This window comes from Prenolepis imparis, unplaced genomic scaffold (genome assembly GCF_030444845.1).
Source record: "Prenolepis imparis isolate NDT839.2.m4 unplaced genomic scaffold, iyPreImpa1.0 SCAF_398, whole genome shotgun sequence".
In the NCBI taxonomy this organism is placed as follows: Eukaryota; Metazoa; Arthropoda; class Insecta; order Hymenoptera; family Formicidae; genus Prenolepis; species Prenolepis imparis.
In genome coordinates this window covers 225-18,182 of record NW_028141556.1, presented here as the reverse complement: position 1 = coordinate 18,182, position 17,958 = coordinate 225, and the positions used below count along the sequence as shown (strand labels likewise).

The following is a 17,958-nucleotide window of genomic DNA, read 5'->3' as shown; positions in this document are numbered from 1 at the left end:
TATACAATATAAATAAATGTATATGAAATGTATATACATTGTATATCAAATTGTTTTGTGGGTATTGTTCAGACAAAATTTAAAGTTTGGTCTGTCATTTGCTGCACTCCAGCAACGCTGCATTAGTTGGTATAACAAGGATGGACAGTTGAGAAGCATCTGCAATCTGCCTCCCGTGCGTACATAATCCATCACTTGGAGATTAGTTCTGGTAGAGTACGGTTGCTCACCTAACGATGTAATCTCCCACATTAGTACTCCAAATGACCAAACATCGCTATAAGAAGTAAATATTCCGTCCACTAAGGATTCCTGTGCCATCCAACGAACAGGAAGCAGATCTTCTCCTTCCTAAAATATAATTTCAATAAAGTTAGATCTTCTATTCTAATTATCAATTTTTTAAATAAGTATTCTTAAGCAAAAAACGTTTACTAATATTTTGCATTATACATTATATACATAAATGAATATTGGAGAAATATATATGAAAATATATAAATAGTTTTAATTTTTCTTAAATTCAATTTGACTTAAAGATATACAATAATATTATAAAGACGCAACAATAGAAAAATACTTTCAAAAAGTTTCATCTTTTTTAATTAATTATATCTACCTTGCGGTAATAGTCATCCCTGTAAATATCTCTGGCAAGTCCGAAATCACCGATTTTGACGATACGATTCTCGCGATCTCTCGCAGACACTAAGCAATTTCGGTACGCGAGATCTCTATGCACAAAGCGCAGCTCTTCCAAATAACAACAGCCTCGCGCAACATCTTCGCAAATGGCGAGCAAGTCGTGTAGACGCAAAGCGTGTAAATCAGAAGGTTCCCAAGGAGAACAGAAATGTCAAAATGATGTCAATTTGACAAATTTATGTCATTTTTTGATCATTGAAATCTCGATCTCGGAAATGACTAAAAAATGACTTTTTATATTGACTTATTTTTGATCTTTTTAATTTTTAGAAAATGTGATGTATATTTCTCAGCTGTGTATATATATGCTTATTATTATAAAGATGTTTAAAAGTAATCATTTTCCATATTCAGATATTGTTGCAGTTCGCAGAAGAGTCTATTATAGTTACTGATTAAAAACTGAATTGCTGATTAAAATATTATTTTAAGCGACTTACGTCTTAAATTTGCGTCTTAATTATTTTTTTCAGTTATAACATTGACAAATTATATTTATTTTTTTTTTAATACAATAATAATTTTTTATCATTAAAAAATAATTAATTAATAATTTATTTTAATGTGGAATATACTTTATTTTTTCAAAGTATTTATTATTTTTAATATATATATATATAATTTTTTATTAGTGAGTGCTCAGTGTACGGTGTTGTGTTATTTAAAAGTTGTATTCATATTTCGTGCCTGCGCTGTTAGCGCATATCACGAATGCATTGCGACAGTGCGACACGTACGACTTGCGATAGTGAGCTTGCACGATCTTGTTCGCAAGTTCGCTAGACATTTTTGTTGAAGGCGTATTAGTGATTTCAGAAGTTATATAATAAAGAAGTGATTTTTTAAAAAGTGATTTTAATTTTAATTGTTGAAGAAGGGGGAGGTCTACAGAAGATAAAATTAAAATGTCGAAAGTCTAAGAAAGAGGTAAGACTCTCGATTGCGTTACTTCTTTTTCCTGGTATGTACTAAATGTTGCACGTAAAAATTTATTAAGATCATTATCTTCCTATTTATCTATTCGTTCCTTGTGACACATTTCTTTTTATTACAACACTAACCTATTTTTTCAATAAAATACTTTGTCATTTTTATAGGTTATATTACACTTGATCTCAAATGTTTAATATTGTATGTATTTATTTATCAATGAGAGGTGGTAATATTATAATGTAGGATAACACTATAAACATTTCACTAAATAATAAGTATTAATAAAAGGTAAATGTTCAATTTGTTTTTATTAAATTTTAAGAAACATATGCATGCACCTATTAATATATTTGATTTTTTGCTTATAAACACAAAATATACAGTCGCATACTCAACTTTAAATGAATTACTTTTTAATTATATGAATTGTAATGTTTAATATATTTTATTTTGGGCTATAGATCTTCATGAAAAGAAAATTATATGCTCAGGCTTCTAAAGCCAATGCTAAACGTTTCCGTGAAGCTGAAATTGAGGATCAATTGATTGAGATGGAAAATATATTAAATGGAGCATGCTCTAATCCCTCTCATGTTTTACCTGCTGTGCACATTGAAGAAAACCATAATGTTCAGGATAATGATTTAATTGTAGAAGACGTATTACATAATCCACCAAATCATGAAATTGAAGATGCTGAATATAGTGAACACAGCAGTAGTGATGAAGCAGAAAACGAATGTAATATTGAATATTTGAGAAATCGTCCTATTAATGACATAGAGGCATATTTATTGAACTTTTTAACAGAATGGGGTGTTCGAGATGTATCATTCAAAAAAATGGATAAGCTTTTAGCAGGATTGCGAGTTATTTTCCCTGGTTTGCCAAAATCATATAAAACAATTCTTCATACTCTTCGTACTGTGAATATTAAAGAAGTTGGTCAAGGTCTAATGTGGTATAAGGGTATAAAAGTTAACCTTGATGAAATATTAACTGAAGACTATTTGCAAAATAAAAATCAAATTATGGATATTAATATCGATGGTGTTCAATTATATAAGAGTGCAGATGATCAATTTTGGCCAATTTTAGGTTGCCTTAATGGTGACAAATTTCCTTTTATAATCGGTGTATGGTATGGGCATTCAAAGCCTGATGATTTAGAAGGATATTTATCGGATTATATTGAAGAAGTTAAAAATTTGACTATTAATGGTTATGAATTTAATGGTGAAAATATTATTTTTAGTATAGGTAATTATATTTTAGATGCCCCAGCTAGACAATTTATTAAGGGCATTCACAATCATAACAGTACATTTTGCTGTGAAAAATGCACAGTTAAAGGTGTTAGACATAGAAATCGTCAAGTGTTTTTATATGATAATGCATCTCTACGTACGGATGAATCATTTAAAAACAGAAATCAACCAGAACATCATAAGTACACTTCACCTTTAGAACGAAATTTACAATGTGGAATGGTGTCCACGTTCAGACTTGATCCGATGCATCTCGTGTATGCAGGAATTTTTAAGCGATGGTTACAGTTTCTCTTTGGAATCATTGTAACAATGGGCAAAATTAATAACAAGTACTCTGCGTTGATACCACTGCTTATGTTACGTTGTAGTCCTTGGGTGCCTATAGAATTCAATCGTCGACCTCGATCTTTTTATGAAATATCTAAGTATAAAGCAACAGAATTCAGACGCATCTTATTGTACGATGGTGTGCGAATCTTTAAGAACACGCTACCTCCTAACACATATAAGAATTACTTACTTCTACATAGTGGAATATATATACTGTCCAGTCCAACTCTAGTGCAAAATCCAATTATGCTCAATGCTGCTCAAGAAATTTTAAAAGAATTTATAAAGCACTCGTCTCAGATTTTTGATAAATGTTTCGTTGTTTATAACGTTCATTGTTTAATTCATTTAGTCGATGAATGCCGAAATCATGGAAGTTTGGAATCATTTAGTGCTTTTAAGTATGAAAATTTTATGGGCATTATGAAACGACATTTGAGATCTACTTACAAGCCTTTACACCAATTAATTAGACGTGATGCAGAAACCAAAGGACGGTTTGTTACAAAAAAAAAGACAGATGAGCCCAATAAAATTTTGTTGAAAAATCAATATAATGGAGATAACCATTTTGAGGGAGAACAGTTTCAGACTGTTTTACATAATGTTACTCTTACTAAGAACGAAGCAAACAGCTGTTTTAAAACTAAATGTGGAGATATTGTAATCTTGGACAATGTTATCCGAACACCTCAGAATCGAATTTTCCTAATAGGATATAAGTTTATAGAACAAGAAGATTATTATAATTTTCCTATCCCATCTTCTGAACTTGGAATTATGAAAGTATCTCGTTTACAAAGTCACAGAACGGCTTATAAAATTAAACATTTTCTTTGTAAATGTGTTCTTTTTCCTGATAATGAGGAAACATTTGTATGCATTTCTCTTGTACATTGCAACACTCAGTAGAATACCAGTAAGAACTTTTATTTTTTAATTATATTTTATTTTACAAGTTATTGATTTGCAGCCTAATATTTTATTGTTCTTTTCAGTTCGCAGTTGTGGAATTTGATGATTCATGTGATGAATCTCAAACACTAATAGAAGTAATTCCTTCCAAATGGTTATTTGATAATAATACTAAATGCAAGTATCCATCTAAAAAAGATAAGCTTAAAACTACTCGTTTGGTCATGTCAAAAATAGATCCAGGACAGGATTGGGATATTTATAATCTTCAATTTCATCATTACTATAGTAAGTGTGTAACTTTCGGAGATGTATTATCATATATTTTGTGTTTGAATATAAGTTCTTTTAGTACCAATATACAATATACTTAAAATGTAACTACATTTTGTTTCATTAAAAAATGAGTTTTAGTATCATGTGTATTTTATGTTATATCTTTACGCATTTTCTCACTTGCAGGTACCTACAATACTGCTCTGAAAGCAGCCAAAACTGTTTTAGAGGGAGAAGTTGCTCAAACAGAAGCAGAAACAGATTATACTCAACCAAGAAAAAGAAAGAAGAACAGAAGATACATATCATCTTCATCAAATGATGAAGAAGTAGATGAGTCTCTATCAAATGTTCCTCATGGTACAAGTAGTGAAGTACCTGCACCAGATTCTCGTCTTTCAAATAAATTGAAAGTACTTCTTAAAAATAAATCTATGAAAACATCAGCTATATGTCAACAAAAAGAAACATCTGTTGGAAAATTATTCTCTCGTAATGAGTCACGTGTTAAATCTTCAAGCCTTTTAAAGTCAACTAATACATCAAACAAAAGTCCGATACAGCAGCATTCTTCACAAAATAAGGGTATGTCCATATTCTTATTTCGTGAGTTATTTTTGTTTCTATAATTTTAATAACAATCTTTTTATAATCTTTTATAATTTTGTAATCTTACAGTCTTTTTATCATTTTAGTTACACAAGAAAAATATTTATCTCCTAAAGACTGTAACACACAAATGTCAGAAAAATTTGTGACCGCAGAGCCATCGCAATCAAAAAAAACCAAACCTCTCAATAAATTGCACAACATTTTTTCACATTTAAACAAAGAAAATTGTCGTAATTCTTTTAATAGTAAGTTACTTAATTTCTAAATAATAGTGATTTTCCATGTTAATTATATATATATTGTATATATATATATATATATATATATATATATATATATAATATACATATATTATATATTGTATTATATTATATTTGTATTAATTATTATATAAATTATATAAATTCCGTTTCTCTTTTTTGTTTCTTGCATAATTGATTTTGTGGACTGTTACAGTTTTTGAAAAAAGTTCATCTCAATTAACTTTGGATTATAATGAACAATCTGTAATATCAGACAGTTCTTCGACGAGTACTGTGTCTGTACATGTACATGATGATATCTCAAAGAGAAAACAAAATGCTTTCTTAAGAGACGATAACAAAGAAAAGTCATCTCCGGCCTTTGATGATTGTAAGTGAATTGAACATTTTTTTTTATCACAATTTTCTGAGTGCACTTGCATTTAAATTAGAATTATATGTATATATTGCATTTGCAATATATATATATATATATATATATATATATATATATCTCAATTGTATAGTTTTTTTAAATTAAGTTAAAATTTTATATGAATTGATTTCATAAATATAAAATAATTTGTAAATTTTTTTTACTACATTTTATTATGTCTTATTCAATCACTAATGGAAATAAAAATAACAATTCTAATTTTGATTCAGATGATAAAAACAACAATGATTACAACGAGAATTTTACAAAAGATAGAAGTGAATCTAGTGTTTCAAGAGATGAAGAAAGAACTTTAACGCCAATGGATAATAGCAATAGATCATCTCGAAATTCACCACCATTGCAAGGTAATATGATTTTCCCAATAATCTCACTTTTGAGAAGTGGTTTTGCACATTACTTTTTTCCTAATATATATTAATATATATTATATTTATTTTAGTTTATCGAATGCAGATCGTGATTTGCTGACGACGACATTAAGCTATTTGAAGAAGCTTCATGGTAATGATTTTTTTTGTACTAATTTATATAACTGCAGTTATTACGTATGATACATTTTCTGATCATTAATTTATATTTTCGTAGGACCGGTTGTATCTAATCTTGATAGAGATTTGCTTCGAGATGTATCAAGTAAGCTTGACATAGTACTAATGAACCAACGTCGCATCTTAAATGAAATATTTCCTGGAGAAGCTGTGATAGAGAGACCTGAAAATTGCCCCCCCCCCTTCCATTGCGAGATGAGAAGTCATTTCAAACATTTAACGAATTTTTAAAAGATAAAATTGCTTTTTCTCAATTTGTAAGTATAGTTGATCTTTTTGGGTATTATTATTTATATATTTTCTCATATATGAACTCTTCTTTTTAGCATTTATTTCTTTCTTTAAAAGTCAGCTTGTTGAAGATATTTGTTTATTTCAGATCAACTACCTTAATGCACATATTGTTGATGATTCTGACCAGTGGAATGCTGCTATTCGTCTCATGTCCATCGTATTACACAATGAGCTTGCAAGACAAATTAGTTGGAAAGGAACTAAGGGAGTGAAAATCTCTTTTTATGGAACTAGAATCAAAGAAGCTTTGTTTTGTAAGTTTTTCTATAATTTTTTCTTATTTTTAAGATATTAAGTCCTCTGATTAATCATTGTCATGTATTAAATTATGAAAAACGAGAGATTACATGAACTTTTCCTTTCTTTTTCTTGCAAATTAATTTATTTCAGTGATCAAAGAAATCAAAGAATTACTAGAAAGACTTACGTGATTTTTCGTTTTTAACTTAACACAATATTCAATATAATTGCAATAAAATTAAAAGATCACTTTTTTATTTCTTGTCCATTTCTGTTTAGGTGCCATAATGAGCCGTTTTAAAAATGAATCATTGAAAACAGCTGAGGAGTCTATGAAGCGCTGGTTGAATACTTCTGGTCAACGTAAATGAAAGAATGATAATTTTTACTGTGCAATGTTTTTAAAAGTGATATTTATATTCTCTACTATATACTTTAATATTAACTACTTTAATATATTCTACTATTACTGTGCAATAATAACGTTTATAAATGATATTATTTGTAACATGTAATATTATTTGTGATATTAATAATAAATGTATCATAAACAGTAAAATATGTTTATTAATTACTATCTTAATGTCTCTAGCAATAATTTTGAACAGTCAAAAAGGAATGTCAAAATTACGTCATTGTGAACATCAAGACAACATCAAAATTTTATACAATTTGATGTCATTTTGACGAACTAAAATTTGACCATATTTATACATCAATTTGACATCATTTTGACATTTCTGTTCTCCTTGGGATTAAAACTTAAACTATATAATAATCCAATTAATTTTAAATTGATTTTTTGAATTTATAAATAAATAAATGTAGCTATATTACATGATAAATACATATAAATGTAGTTATTCTATAATTATAGGGTTATATGTACATGTATTATTGTCATTTATTAAAATTACTTATGAAAATTACTTTAAGCATTAATACATAAATTTCTGACGTATTAAATTCTTTCTAAATAAATTCTTTACATGTATTATTGTCATTTATTAAAATTACTTTAAGCATCAATACATATATTTCTAACGTATTAAATTAATATGACGTTATAAATTTCTTTCTAAAATAACCGGGAAATTTTGTCATAAATCTCTCTCTAATTAAGCTTCTACAAATTCTAACAATAACCGTATAAAAATGCATGTCTTTGTATTTTTTTAATTTTAAAAGCTGAAAATAAAATATATTTTAATAAGTTATAATCATTATTGTGTTTCTTAAATGTATGTATTACTCGTAAAATAGCAGTCCCCAAATTTGCATGACTTTGTCTCTGAAATTCGGAATAACGACATAATCCACTTTAGGGCCTCTCTTCAAGATCTCCCAATTGTCTTCCAAATATATGGTTACATTTCCGACAACATCTCGCGCAAATTCAATGTAAGGTACCAAGTGCGATGGCCACCACGTATTGATCATTATTTTCTCAGAATAAGAATCGTATCTAGTGGGATCTGAAGATATCATATCAGACGTCATCAGAACGTTACATCGTCTACAAACATCCGAGGGCACATATGAAAATGCGTAACCATCGTGTCATTAACCGTATATTGATACTTTCGTATTGGCATATTCGACAAAACTTTGTATCCACTATCATGTTCTACTGTGATGTTAAAGAAGGACTGAAATGTCAGCATGTCCAAACAGGGAAATAATTGTCGGGTTTCTGTGGATTTCTGGAATAATGTTGCGACGAACCTACATTTTTATGACAAATTTTTAACTATTGTTGGTACAGAAATATTAAAGATCGCAGAAGGTATAAATGCGATTAATAAACAGAGTTTGAGAAATATAATGTTTTGTAACATTTATTTTATTATCTTATTATTAGAGGCAAGTATGCTAAATTGTATAAAGTAAATATTAAAATTGCAGTAAAACTATCAAAGAAATGACAAAATGTTTTTATTTGTTTTAAATTATATATATATTTAATTTAAATAATAACTCATTTTTTAAATATATCTTATTATATATATATTATATATATAATACTCACTTTTTATCTTCATTCTCGTGTGTGTACCAAGTTTGTGTAAACTCTATCGTATCATTAATATAGTTTGAAAACTTAGCATGTAGAGTATAAACTCCGCATTCCAAGTTATTTTCAGGCAACGATTGTTCGGCAAAATCAAGAACGACAATATCCTTATTATGGCTATATGAAAGCTTTGGTACATAGATTATTCCACTGTCGGACGACTCTAAATTTACCTTTGTTATATTCATATATTCTGATATGAGTAAAGTTATGTATCGTGTTGCAGAATTGACATAAACAGTAATATTGGATTCTCCATGGGATACGTAACCTGGCATCAGCGATATCTTCAAATAATAATGAAGCGGTACCAGACGATTCAACGGTCGAAATTCAGTCTCATCATGCCATATATTTCTCGCATTTTCATCGATAGAAAAAGCCATTGTCATTACAAAAATGTATAATAAAGTATTCAATGACAATTTTAGAAACATCTTGCCAAATCTCGTTTCAGATATCTGCAAAAACATTTCCTTGCTAAGAGTAAGTAAAACAGAAAACGGAAGCAGAGAGCAAGTTAATGCAAAAAATGCAAAACTGATCGATCAGTCAGAAAAGGGAAACGTATTAAAAAATATTACAGAAATTTTTAAAAAATATACGCAATCTATTTAAATAATTCTTCACTTTTATAAAGTATTTCTATATAATATATGAAATTATACATTTAAGTATAAAATATGTATAAAATAATTCCATTTAATAACTGGACTTCTTTGGAGTTTATAATGCTTGTTACCAATAAGTTATTATCACCTGGTTTATGTGTCACGTGTAAGTAATGTATACTTTGAAGAAACGGATAATAAACATGTTGATGTTAAGTTAAATTAAAATTTTGTCGATATATGTTCCATCAGCAAATCAAACAAAATAATGCAAACTTTTCATTTTTACTTTTATTATTGTATAAGCATTTCTCTAAGAAAGTAAATTAATATCCATTGGGCTTATATTTTTTTTATATTTATTACATATTTAATTTAATATATGAGAAAGTATTGATTTTAGATATCTATTAAGGAAAAAATATATCAAGGCTTAATCCATTTTTTATTTTTAATTTTTCTTATTATGTATTAAAATGATCAAAAAATAAAAAGATGTTACATCTAAATCTGTTTTCATGTTTTCATGTTATATGCAATATGAAAAATAATAAAGATAATTATTGAAATAAAAAAAACATTTAAACGTTTACTTAAACATTGCATAAAATATCTTTTAGAAATTGAAAACTCTAAGATAGCGAATTCTTTACTAATTTTTACATGATTATATTTAAAAGGAATATCTAAATGTTTTGTATTTGACTTACCTTAACCTATCTTTGTAGAATCACGAGCCGAATCACTTTAGCCAAAAATGAATTGCTTAATTCCGATGTTACCACTTCGAAAGATCACCGAAAACTGACGACGTTTGCGGTATGAAATACATACTCTTATGTATCAAAAGCTTCTCAAGGTTATTAATCATTTTATTCGATCGTTAGTAAATCGATAAAAGTCAATACATAATTAGAATTTTCAAGAAACACTTTGTGTCTAATACATATAAAATAATTTTCAAGAAATTTAATTAAGAAAATTGTATGTTATATGCAAACAGAATTATATTTTTTATTTTTGTCTTATTTTTATAAAGAATTATTTCTTTCCTTGTTACAACTTATTGGATAATGTATGAAATAAGTACATTATTTTACATTTTTTCTATCTTTTTCTGAATTTTTATTCTACTGTAATGTGAGAAGAATTAAAAATTTTGTTCTAATGATACGGAATCAGTAATGCAAAATTCAACTTTTTACAAGTAAATTAAATCAATGTGGCTTTCATATGAGAAACACAATTTAATTACCTTTTTACGCAGTATAAAAGTTTTATAGTAAAAACACATCTATTTAAACATCGTATTCATATTTTGAAACACAATACTTTTATAAAAAAGATTTTTTTTTTTCTTCAATATAAAACATTTTTTTCACAATTCTATTAATGTACATAAATAGAGATGTTTATACAATGAATTTTTAGAAATTGTGCACTTGTACATAATTATTTAATTTCTTTAAAAAAAATAATAGCTTTTCTTTTAATTTAATCAGTATCATTTAGTTCTTAAAGCCCTAAACAATTTTAATTTTGAAATTTAATGTGTGTTTGTAGTTAAATTAGTAACTCACACAATTTGATTAATTTTTTTATTTTATATTATCTCGATTTTTTCCTATTTTCTATAATTATCTTATTAAAACGCGCATAGTAAATAATATACCTAATTATAATTAAAAAATATTTTCAAAATGTAAATTTTATTTTTCTTTGTTTTCTTGTACTTTACCTTCCTCTTTAGGAAAGATAAAAGAAAATTACTAATGGTAATTAATATACATATACATATTTTATTCATTTATGCATTCTGGTTTTACTTTATTTATCTTATTCCATGATTAAAAAATTATAATGTGAAAAAAAATTAATATTATTGCGCAATGTCATACATATATTTAAGAAGTCATAGAAAAATGTTTTAAAAGATACGAAATAAACATATATGTAAAATTATATATTTTGGCATGTTGAAATTATAATTACATTAAAATTCGTTATTAAAATTTTCGTTATATTACAAGAAAAATAAACACCATTAATATATGTATAATATTATAAAGATATTAATAATAAAATATTAATTATTGTAAACATTAATATAAAATAGTATTGCTAATATTAATATTAACTATTACGTTATTGAATGTACTAAGTAAATATTAATAATAAATCAAATATTAATGTTTATATCCTACATGTATATTAAATTTTCTATCTTATATTTATATTATATTATTTAACATATCTTTATATTAATATTTAATAGAGTGTTATAAGTATAATTAATATACATAATATCATATACACATACATATACATATATGTATAATAAGCATTACGTAAAAATTATTAATGTTTATATAAACAATAAAACTGAATAATATATAAAAACTAATTTAACATTAAATACATTTAAACACATTTACAATATAATACAATATAATTAGAAATAATCAAGAAAATAATTGAAACCAAGTGCTCACGTAAGAAACATGTAATTTATAAATAAATAATAAATATATAAAATATTAAAATATGTAAAAAATTATTTTAAATATTTATGATATATTATTGGACATTTAATAAAAATGAGTGTTTTACTGTATTTATATTTTATACGTATTGAGCTTCTCGATTCTCTCATTCGAACAAACGGTGAAAAAATTGCATCTGATCGTCCATTTCATGAGAACGTGTTATTAACTTGTAGTGAATATTATATTTTAAATATGAGGGTCTTATATTTATTCCCGCAAAATCACGTATCTAAAATTAATATTATTTTAATTTTGATTGTTTTATCAATCAAAATTTTGTAATTAATTATCACGAAAAACGAGTTTATTAAATAATTAGCATAAATTATATTGATATACAACATATCTCCGAAAGAAACAGAAAAATACGTACACCATTTACAATATATGATATGTAATACATTGTGATAAAAAATAAGTAATTATAACGAAAATTTCATAATAAAACAAGTATAAAATATACCTCGCCAAATAATTGTTTACCAGTATACGCATTATTAATAAGCATATTTAATACCACTTCTATACTGATTTGACTATAAAAAAATTATATATATAGATATATATTTAATTCATATACATATACATATATATGTCACATATGTATGTACATATTTTCACCAGACATAAATCGAAAGTTATAACATTGTCAAAAGTTCATAGCATTGTGCTCTCCAGAACATTTGTTTACATTAAAATATATTTATAAGATGTTTTTAAATACAGGAAAAATAAAATTTTTATGATTATAAAGAAAATGATAATAAAAACATTTAATGGTGAAATATAAACATTGTTAAAAGTGTCAGTGATAATAAACGCATTCATGGAAAAAGAAGTTGTATAAAGATAGAGCCACTTTTACTTAAAGAAATTAACTGAGTAATCTGAAACTAATACGTAAACCAAATTATTAGAATATAAATTATAATTATTAGACGAATTATTAGACTAAGCTAATCCAACAAAAGAGTCAGGCTTTCCATGACTTATTTGCTAAAAGAAACAGATATATGTAAATTTTTATTAACCTTTATTAACCCATTCTCGCGTCCTTCTTTATTTCCTGTTTGACATACAAAATATTTTTGATATGCATGAAGAATTTTAATCAGATATATAAAAACAGATTTTTAAAAAATGTTATTTGTATAGAATTTAGTACATTACACATTTTATAGTAATTTCACCTATCTCTAAATGCCATTTATAACTAAAATCAAAAGTAGTTATCTATTTGAACACTGGTATAACTACTTACTCTTTTTTTATTTTTCAGTGTTAGTAAACAAAATATATGCTAAAGTTTAAAATTATTTTTATGCAAATATGTATACAGACGTATAATACAGACATATTTTCAAATATCTCAAATAGATGTGCAAAAATTTGTTTCGCTTTAATATACACATGTTCAAATAATTAATTAATTAATTGTGCCAACTAGATAATATTCATATTGGATGCAATTCTGCGTCACTTCTTAGATCTATAATATTGTTCAGACAAAGTTTAAAATTTGGTCTGGCATTTGCTAAACCCCAGCAACGCTGCATCAACTGATATAATGAGGATGGACAATCGAGAGGCATCTGCAACTTGCCTCCCTCGCGTACGTAACTTATCACTTCGAGATTAGATTTTGTTGTAGAGTAAGGTTGCTCACCCAATGATGTAATCTCCCACATTAGTACTCCGAATGACCAAACATCGCTCTGAGAAGTAACTATTCCGTTCACTAGGGATTCCGGTGCCATCCAGCGAACAGGAAGCAGACCTTCTCCTTCCTAAAATAAAATTTTAACAAAGACAAATATCTTATTCTAATTATCCATTTTTGCAATAAGTATTTTTAAGCAAGAAACTAATATTTTGCATTATACATTTTGTTTACTAATATTTTGCATTATACATTATATACATATATATTGGAGAAATATATACAAAAATATATGCATAGTCTTCATTTTTCTTAAATTCTATATATATATATATATACATACATATATATATATATATTTGATTAATGATATATATAATATTATAAAAAGCTATAATAGAAAAACACTTTCAAAAAGTTTCATCTTTTTTTATTAATTAAATCTACCTTGCGGTAATAGTCATTTCTGTAAATATCTCTAGCAAGTCCGAAATCACCGATTTTGACAATAGGATTCTCACGATCTCTCGCAGACACTAAACAATTTCGGCACGCGAGATCTCTATGCACAAAGCGCAGCTCTTCTAAATAGCAACAGCCGCGCGCAACATCTTCGCACATAGCGAGCAAGTCTTGTAGACGCAAAGCGTGTAAATCAGAAGGTTGTAATATTCGACACTCTCTCAAATATTTTAGCAGATCAGTTTCCATTAATTCCAACACGAGTAATGGAGAATCCTCGTCTAAGCAAACAGCTAATAATCTTAACACATGTTCGTGTCTGAAGTGACTCATAAGCTTAGCTTCTTGCAAGAATTTCTTTTTTTCTTCGACAGAAGCACACTTTTCTAACATTTTTATGGCAACGGATGTCTCTGATCCCGGTTCTGCTAAATCCTTGACATTCCCTTGATACACCTGCAAAATATTGAAAATTAATGTAACTTTTATTAAACAAGAAAAGATAATTTAATTTTATATAACATTATACATAAATATTTTGATTTATTTTCAATAATTCAACGATAAAAAATAAAGTGCATATGTATGTCTCATAAAAATTAATGTATTACTATTTCTTTTAAAAAGTTGATTTATATATCCGAAAAAATTGTATTCTCATCTTAAGTATATGCCACTTATCTTTATAATATCTTCCAATAAAATAAGCGCTAAAAAGATCCTCTTAATTTAGGAGAGAAAATCTCTAAAGAGATATTCTTTACATGCAAGAATATATACTTGATGAGATGTCTTTTTATCCGTGTATTATTAAAATTATTAATCGATATAACAAAAAACAGTCTTACAAATGGACATTTGTTACTTATTTCATGTATATTTAAATGTTACACATATAATTGAATATATGTTTTATGTGTTTGACATAGTTAAATACACATTTTTGCTTATTATGTTATTATTTTTAATATTAATTGTAAACTTATAAATTTATTAAAAATTTAAATAATTTTATTTTATTAATTTTTATTTTAAATTTATTATTAATTTATTATATTTATTTATTGCGGCGCTGAAGTTGCAAAAGAAATTTAAAATATATTCTCAATTTAAAAAATGGAAATATTCTTATCTATTAAGAGGATTTATTAATGCATTTCAAGAAAACATTTTTTTCGGTGTAAGATTTACTAAGAAATGTGTATTTCTCATTTCTACATCTAAACATTAATGACTTAAAATATGACGTTACGAAAAATTTACCAATCCGAATGCGCCGCTGTCAATGTGTTTCGTTAGTGTGATTTGCTCACGTTTGATTTTAGTCAGCATAAATTTATTTGGATTATATTGCAACGCAGGACTGTATAGCGCATTGAGCTGAACGTTTCCGATAGGTACCTCATGTAGAATCCTAGTCAAAACTTGCTCGTTATCTTCTTTGCGTTGTCGGTATACTGTTATATAAAGTTATAATATATTTAAATAATATTATGCATTGCAAATTTTAAATTTTGCTCTTTAAACAAATAAGTTAATGTTTTTTGAAAAATCTCTCCACTTATTACATTAATCATAAATTGTAATTTAAAAAATTTGTATTAAATATACTTACAACAATAAATAAAGTAGCAGATGCAGATTACAATAACGGTAGCAGCAAGGCTTAACAACAATGTTAGATTATATTGCGAAGCTCGAATTATCGAATCGTCACCTTTGTTACATACAAATATAGTTATAATTTTTTTGTCTTATTTGAATATTTCTACTTATAATTTTATCATTAAAAATATTTCATTCTTAAAATTCTGTAATTCATTTATATGTATGTAAAATAAACAGAGCATATTAAAATATCTACATATTATCATATTTGCTTACCATGTGTTTGAAAAATAAATCTTTCATCAGATGGCCATGTAAAGTTCTCGTATTCAGGATATGTCAGTATTAAACGAAACTTGTATAAAGTTGCCGGTAGCAAGTTTTCTATATAATACATTACTGTTTCATCATTATTCGTCTCAAAATTATCTGCGATTTGCCACTTTTGCATCACATCATTTATGTATTCCAGTACGTAGTGGATCGTCAGATTAACGCTAGGAATCCACGAAATATTCATATTGTTTTTGTTAACTTCGCTCAAAGTTATATTGTTCGGTTCCGAGTATGTGTACACGGTTGTGCTCAAACTGTCATTATAGAGATTGGTGTAGTTGGCTGGATACACACGTATATATACAAAGTATTTCTGTTCTGGCAGCAACGATTGGATTATTGTAAAAAATTTGTTGTCTACTTTATTATTAATAAATGGCTTTTCTATCGGTTGCGTACTGTTCCACGAGTTAATTGTTTCCCAATATACTCTATAAGTTGCTGGCGCACAGTTCTGTTTTGGTGGCATCCAATAAACTGCCGCTATAGTTGGCGTCAGAACCTGAACCGTTACATTTTCCGGTGCATTGAGCTTGCTCACGTTAGTTTTCAATATTACTTCCGAGCTGAATTGCAGGTTCGTCGATAATTGATCAGAGTAAAAATTGCTCACAGCTAGCTTCAGCTTGTATTTTGTAAACGGTGTTAAATTCTGAATTTCATAATGCCGCTCGTATGTCTGCATATAGAATTCATCGAACTTGTTACTAAGGTTATTATTCAAACAGCTTACGTAGATGATATATTTAGGAGTTGGTATGTTGTTTTTGCATTTGTGCTTGCGAGTCGATTCGGTCGTATAAAATTTAAAAACAATACTGTTCGCTGTTATTTTTATTATTGTAATATTATAAATTTTTTCATCAGATATAAGGCATTCCTTCCGAGGATATGGTTGTAAGAAGGATGATTTACCAAACGATATTATGGGAGAAAAGTCATCCGTGCTTTTTATTATTTGCACGTGTTTAGATGCGTTTTTTTCACTGTCGACAAGTGCATACTTCTTTTTAAAAATATAAAGATAAAAATCTGATGTATATCCATAACGTCCACTTAAATAAATGTTTGTTTTATCAATTAAAAAATATGGCACAAAGTTTGTGCCAATTTCAGCGATTGAAATTGAATTGCATTTATTTATTTTAATGTTCGCCACAAATAATTCGTGTTTATCCAGCCAGTATATTATTGGCTCCTCTGTATTTGTGATGTCAAGCTTCATTCGATAATAAATTTCTAATAATGATACATTGTATGAACAAAAGGTCAAATCGGATTTTAAAAAAGATTGCACATTTCTTCCGTCAAGATCCGATTTCATTATTACAACCTGCATATCTGATAACACTTCTATCCAATAGAAAAATCTGGAAAATATATATATTATTATATATGTCTATTATAAAACATAATTTTAAACGTGAAGTTAAAAAAATAATAAGCTTAAGTTATTACAATTTTATGATAATTTATGATTTTATGATTCTTTATATCTTTATTACAAAATCATAGTATATTACAGCAAAATTAGAAAATACTATAAATTCTTAACTGAAAGACACATAAGTGTTAATTTTTTTAGTGAATAAAAGGTAGCGTACCCTATAGATGGCTGTGTAGTTAAATAAGCAAGCCTTTTCTCTCTGCTCAAGATCTTATCATATTTGACTATGCCATTTTGCCACATTGTTAAGTCCAGCTTTATAATGGTGGATTTCCTGGATTTCGCTGACAATGAGATGTCATATTCCATCCAATATAGATTTCTTCCTATCCAATCGATGCAGAGAGAGTTTGCATATTTTTTTAATCTAGTTATTTTCGTAATATTA

General features: G+C 27.0%; 3 protein-coding genes and 1 pseudogene across 6 annotated transcripts; 1 reads left to right on the top strand and 3 right to left on the bottom strand.

Annotated features, from left to right (window-relative positions):
* Positions 1 to 45: 45 nt before the first annotated feature.
* LOC145948454 (insulin-like growth factor 1 receptor pseudogene) lies at positions 46 to 1,492 on the bottom strand (annotated as a pseudogene).
* Positions 1,493 to 3,839: 2,347 nt separating this feature from the next.
* LOC145948457 (uncharacterized) lies at positions 3,840 to 7,372 on the top strand. Of its 2 annotated transcripts, none has more exons than XM_083058143.1 (10): positions 3,840 to 4,158; positions 4,238 to 4,442; positions 4,617 to 5,015; positions 5,126 to 5,287; positions 5,499 to 5,675; positions 5,951 to 6,088; positions 6,184 to 6,245; positions 6,330 to 6,377; positions 6,672 to 6,840; positions 7,106 to 7,372. In XM_083058143.1, exons 1-7 carry the CDS (start codon positions 4,102 to 4,104, stop codon positions 6,210 to 6,212), a joined length of 1,167 nt encoding a protein of 388 aa, XP_082914269.1. In that variant the 5' UTR covers positions 3,840 to 4,101; the 3' UTR covers positions 6,213 to 6,245; positions 6,330 to 6,377; positions 6,672 to 6,840; positions 7,106 to 7,372. The 2 variants fall into 2 exon arrangements, with proteins under 2 accessions (XP_082914269.1, XP_082914268.1); XM_083058142.1 differs by having other exon boundaries at positions 6,330 to 6,549.
* Positions 7,373 to 7,838: 466 nt separating this feature from the next.
* LOC145948458 (glutamyl aminopeptidase-like) lies at positions 7,839 to 10,307 on the bottom strand. 3 transcript variants are annotated; one of them, XM_083058145.1, is made up of 5 exons: positions 10,222 to 10,307; positions 9,172 to 9,361; positions 8,856 to 9,093; positions 8,079 to 8,342; positions 7,839 to 8,014 (listed from the first exon to the last, which is right to left on the bottom strand). In XM_083058145.1, exons 2-5 carry the CDS (start codon positions 9,335 to 9,337, stop codon positions 8,008 to 8,010), a joined length of 675 nt encoding a protein of 224 aa, XP_082914271.1. In that variant the 5' UTR covers positions 9,338 to 9,361; positions 10,222 to 10,307; the 3' UTR covers positions 7,839 to 8,007. The 3 variants fall into 3 exon arrangements, with proteins under 3 accessions (XP_082914271.1, XP_082914272.1, XP_082914270.1); XM_083058146.1 differs by having other exon boundaries at positions 8,856 to 9,063; XM_083058144.1 differs by having other exon boundaries at positions 8,856 to 9,361.
* A 3,124-nt stretch (positions 10,308 to 13,431) lies between these two features.
* Positions 13,432 to 16,909, bottom strand: LOC145948455 (protein sevenless-like). Its single transcript, XM_083058137.1, has 5 exons — positions 16,064 to 16,909; positions 15,795 to 15,896; positions 15,443 to 15,636; positions 14,165 to 14,635; positions 13,432 to 13,844 (listed from the first exon to the last, which is right to left on the bottom strand). The coding sequence occupies exons 1-5, from the start codon at positions 16,806 to 16,808 to the stop codon at positions 13,512 to 13,514; spliced, it is 1,845 nt and encodes a 614-aa protein (XP_082914263.1). The 5' UTR covers positions 16,809 to 16,909; the 3' UTR covers positions 13,432 to 13,511.
* Between the last annotated feature and the right edge of the window lie 1,049 nt (positions 16,910 to 17,958).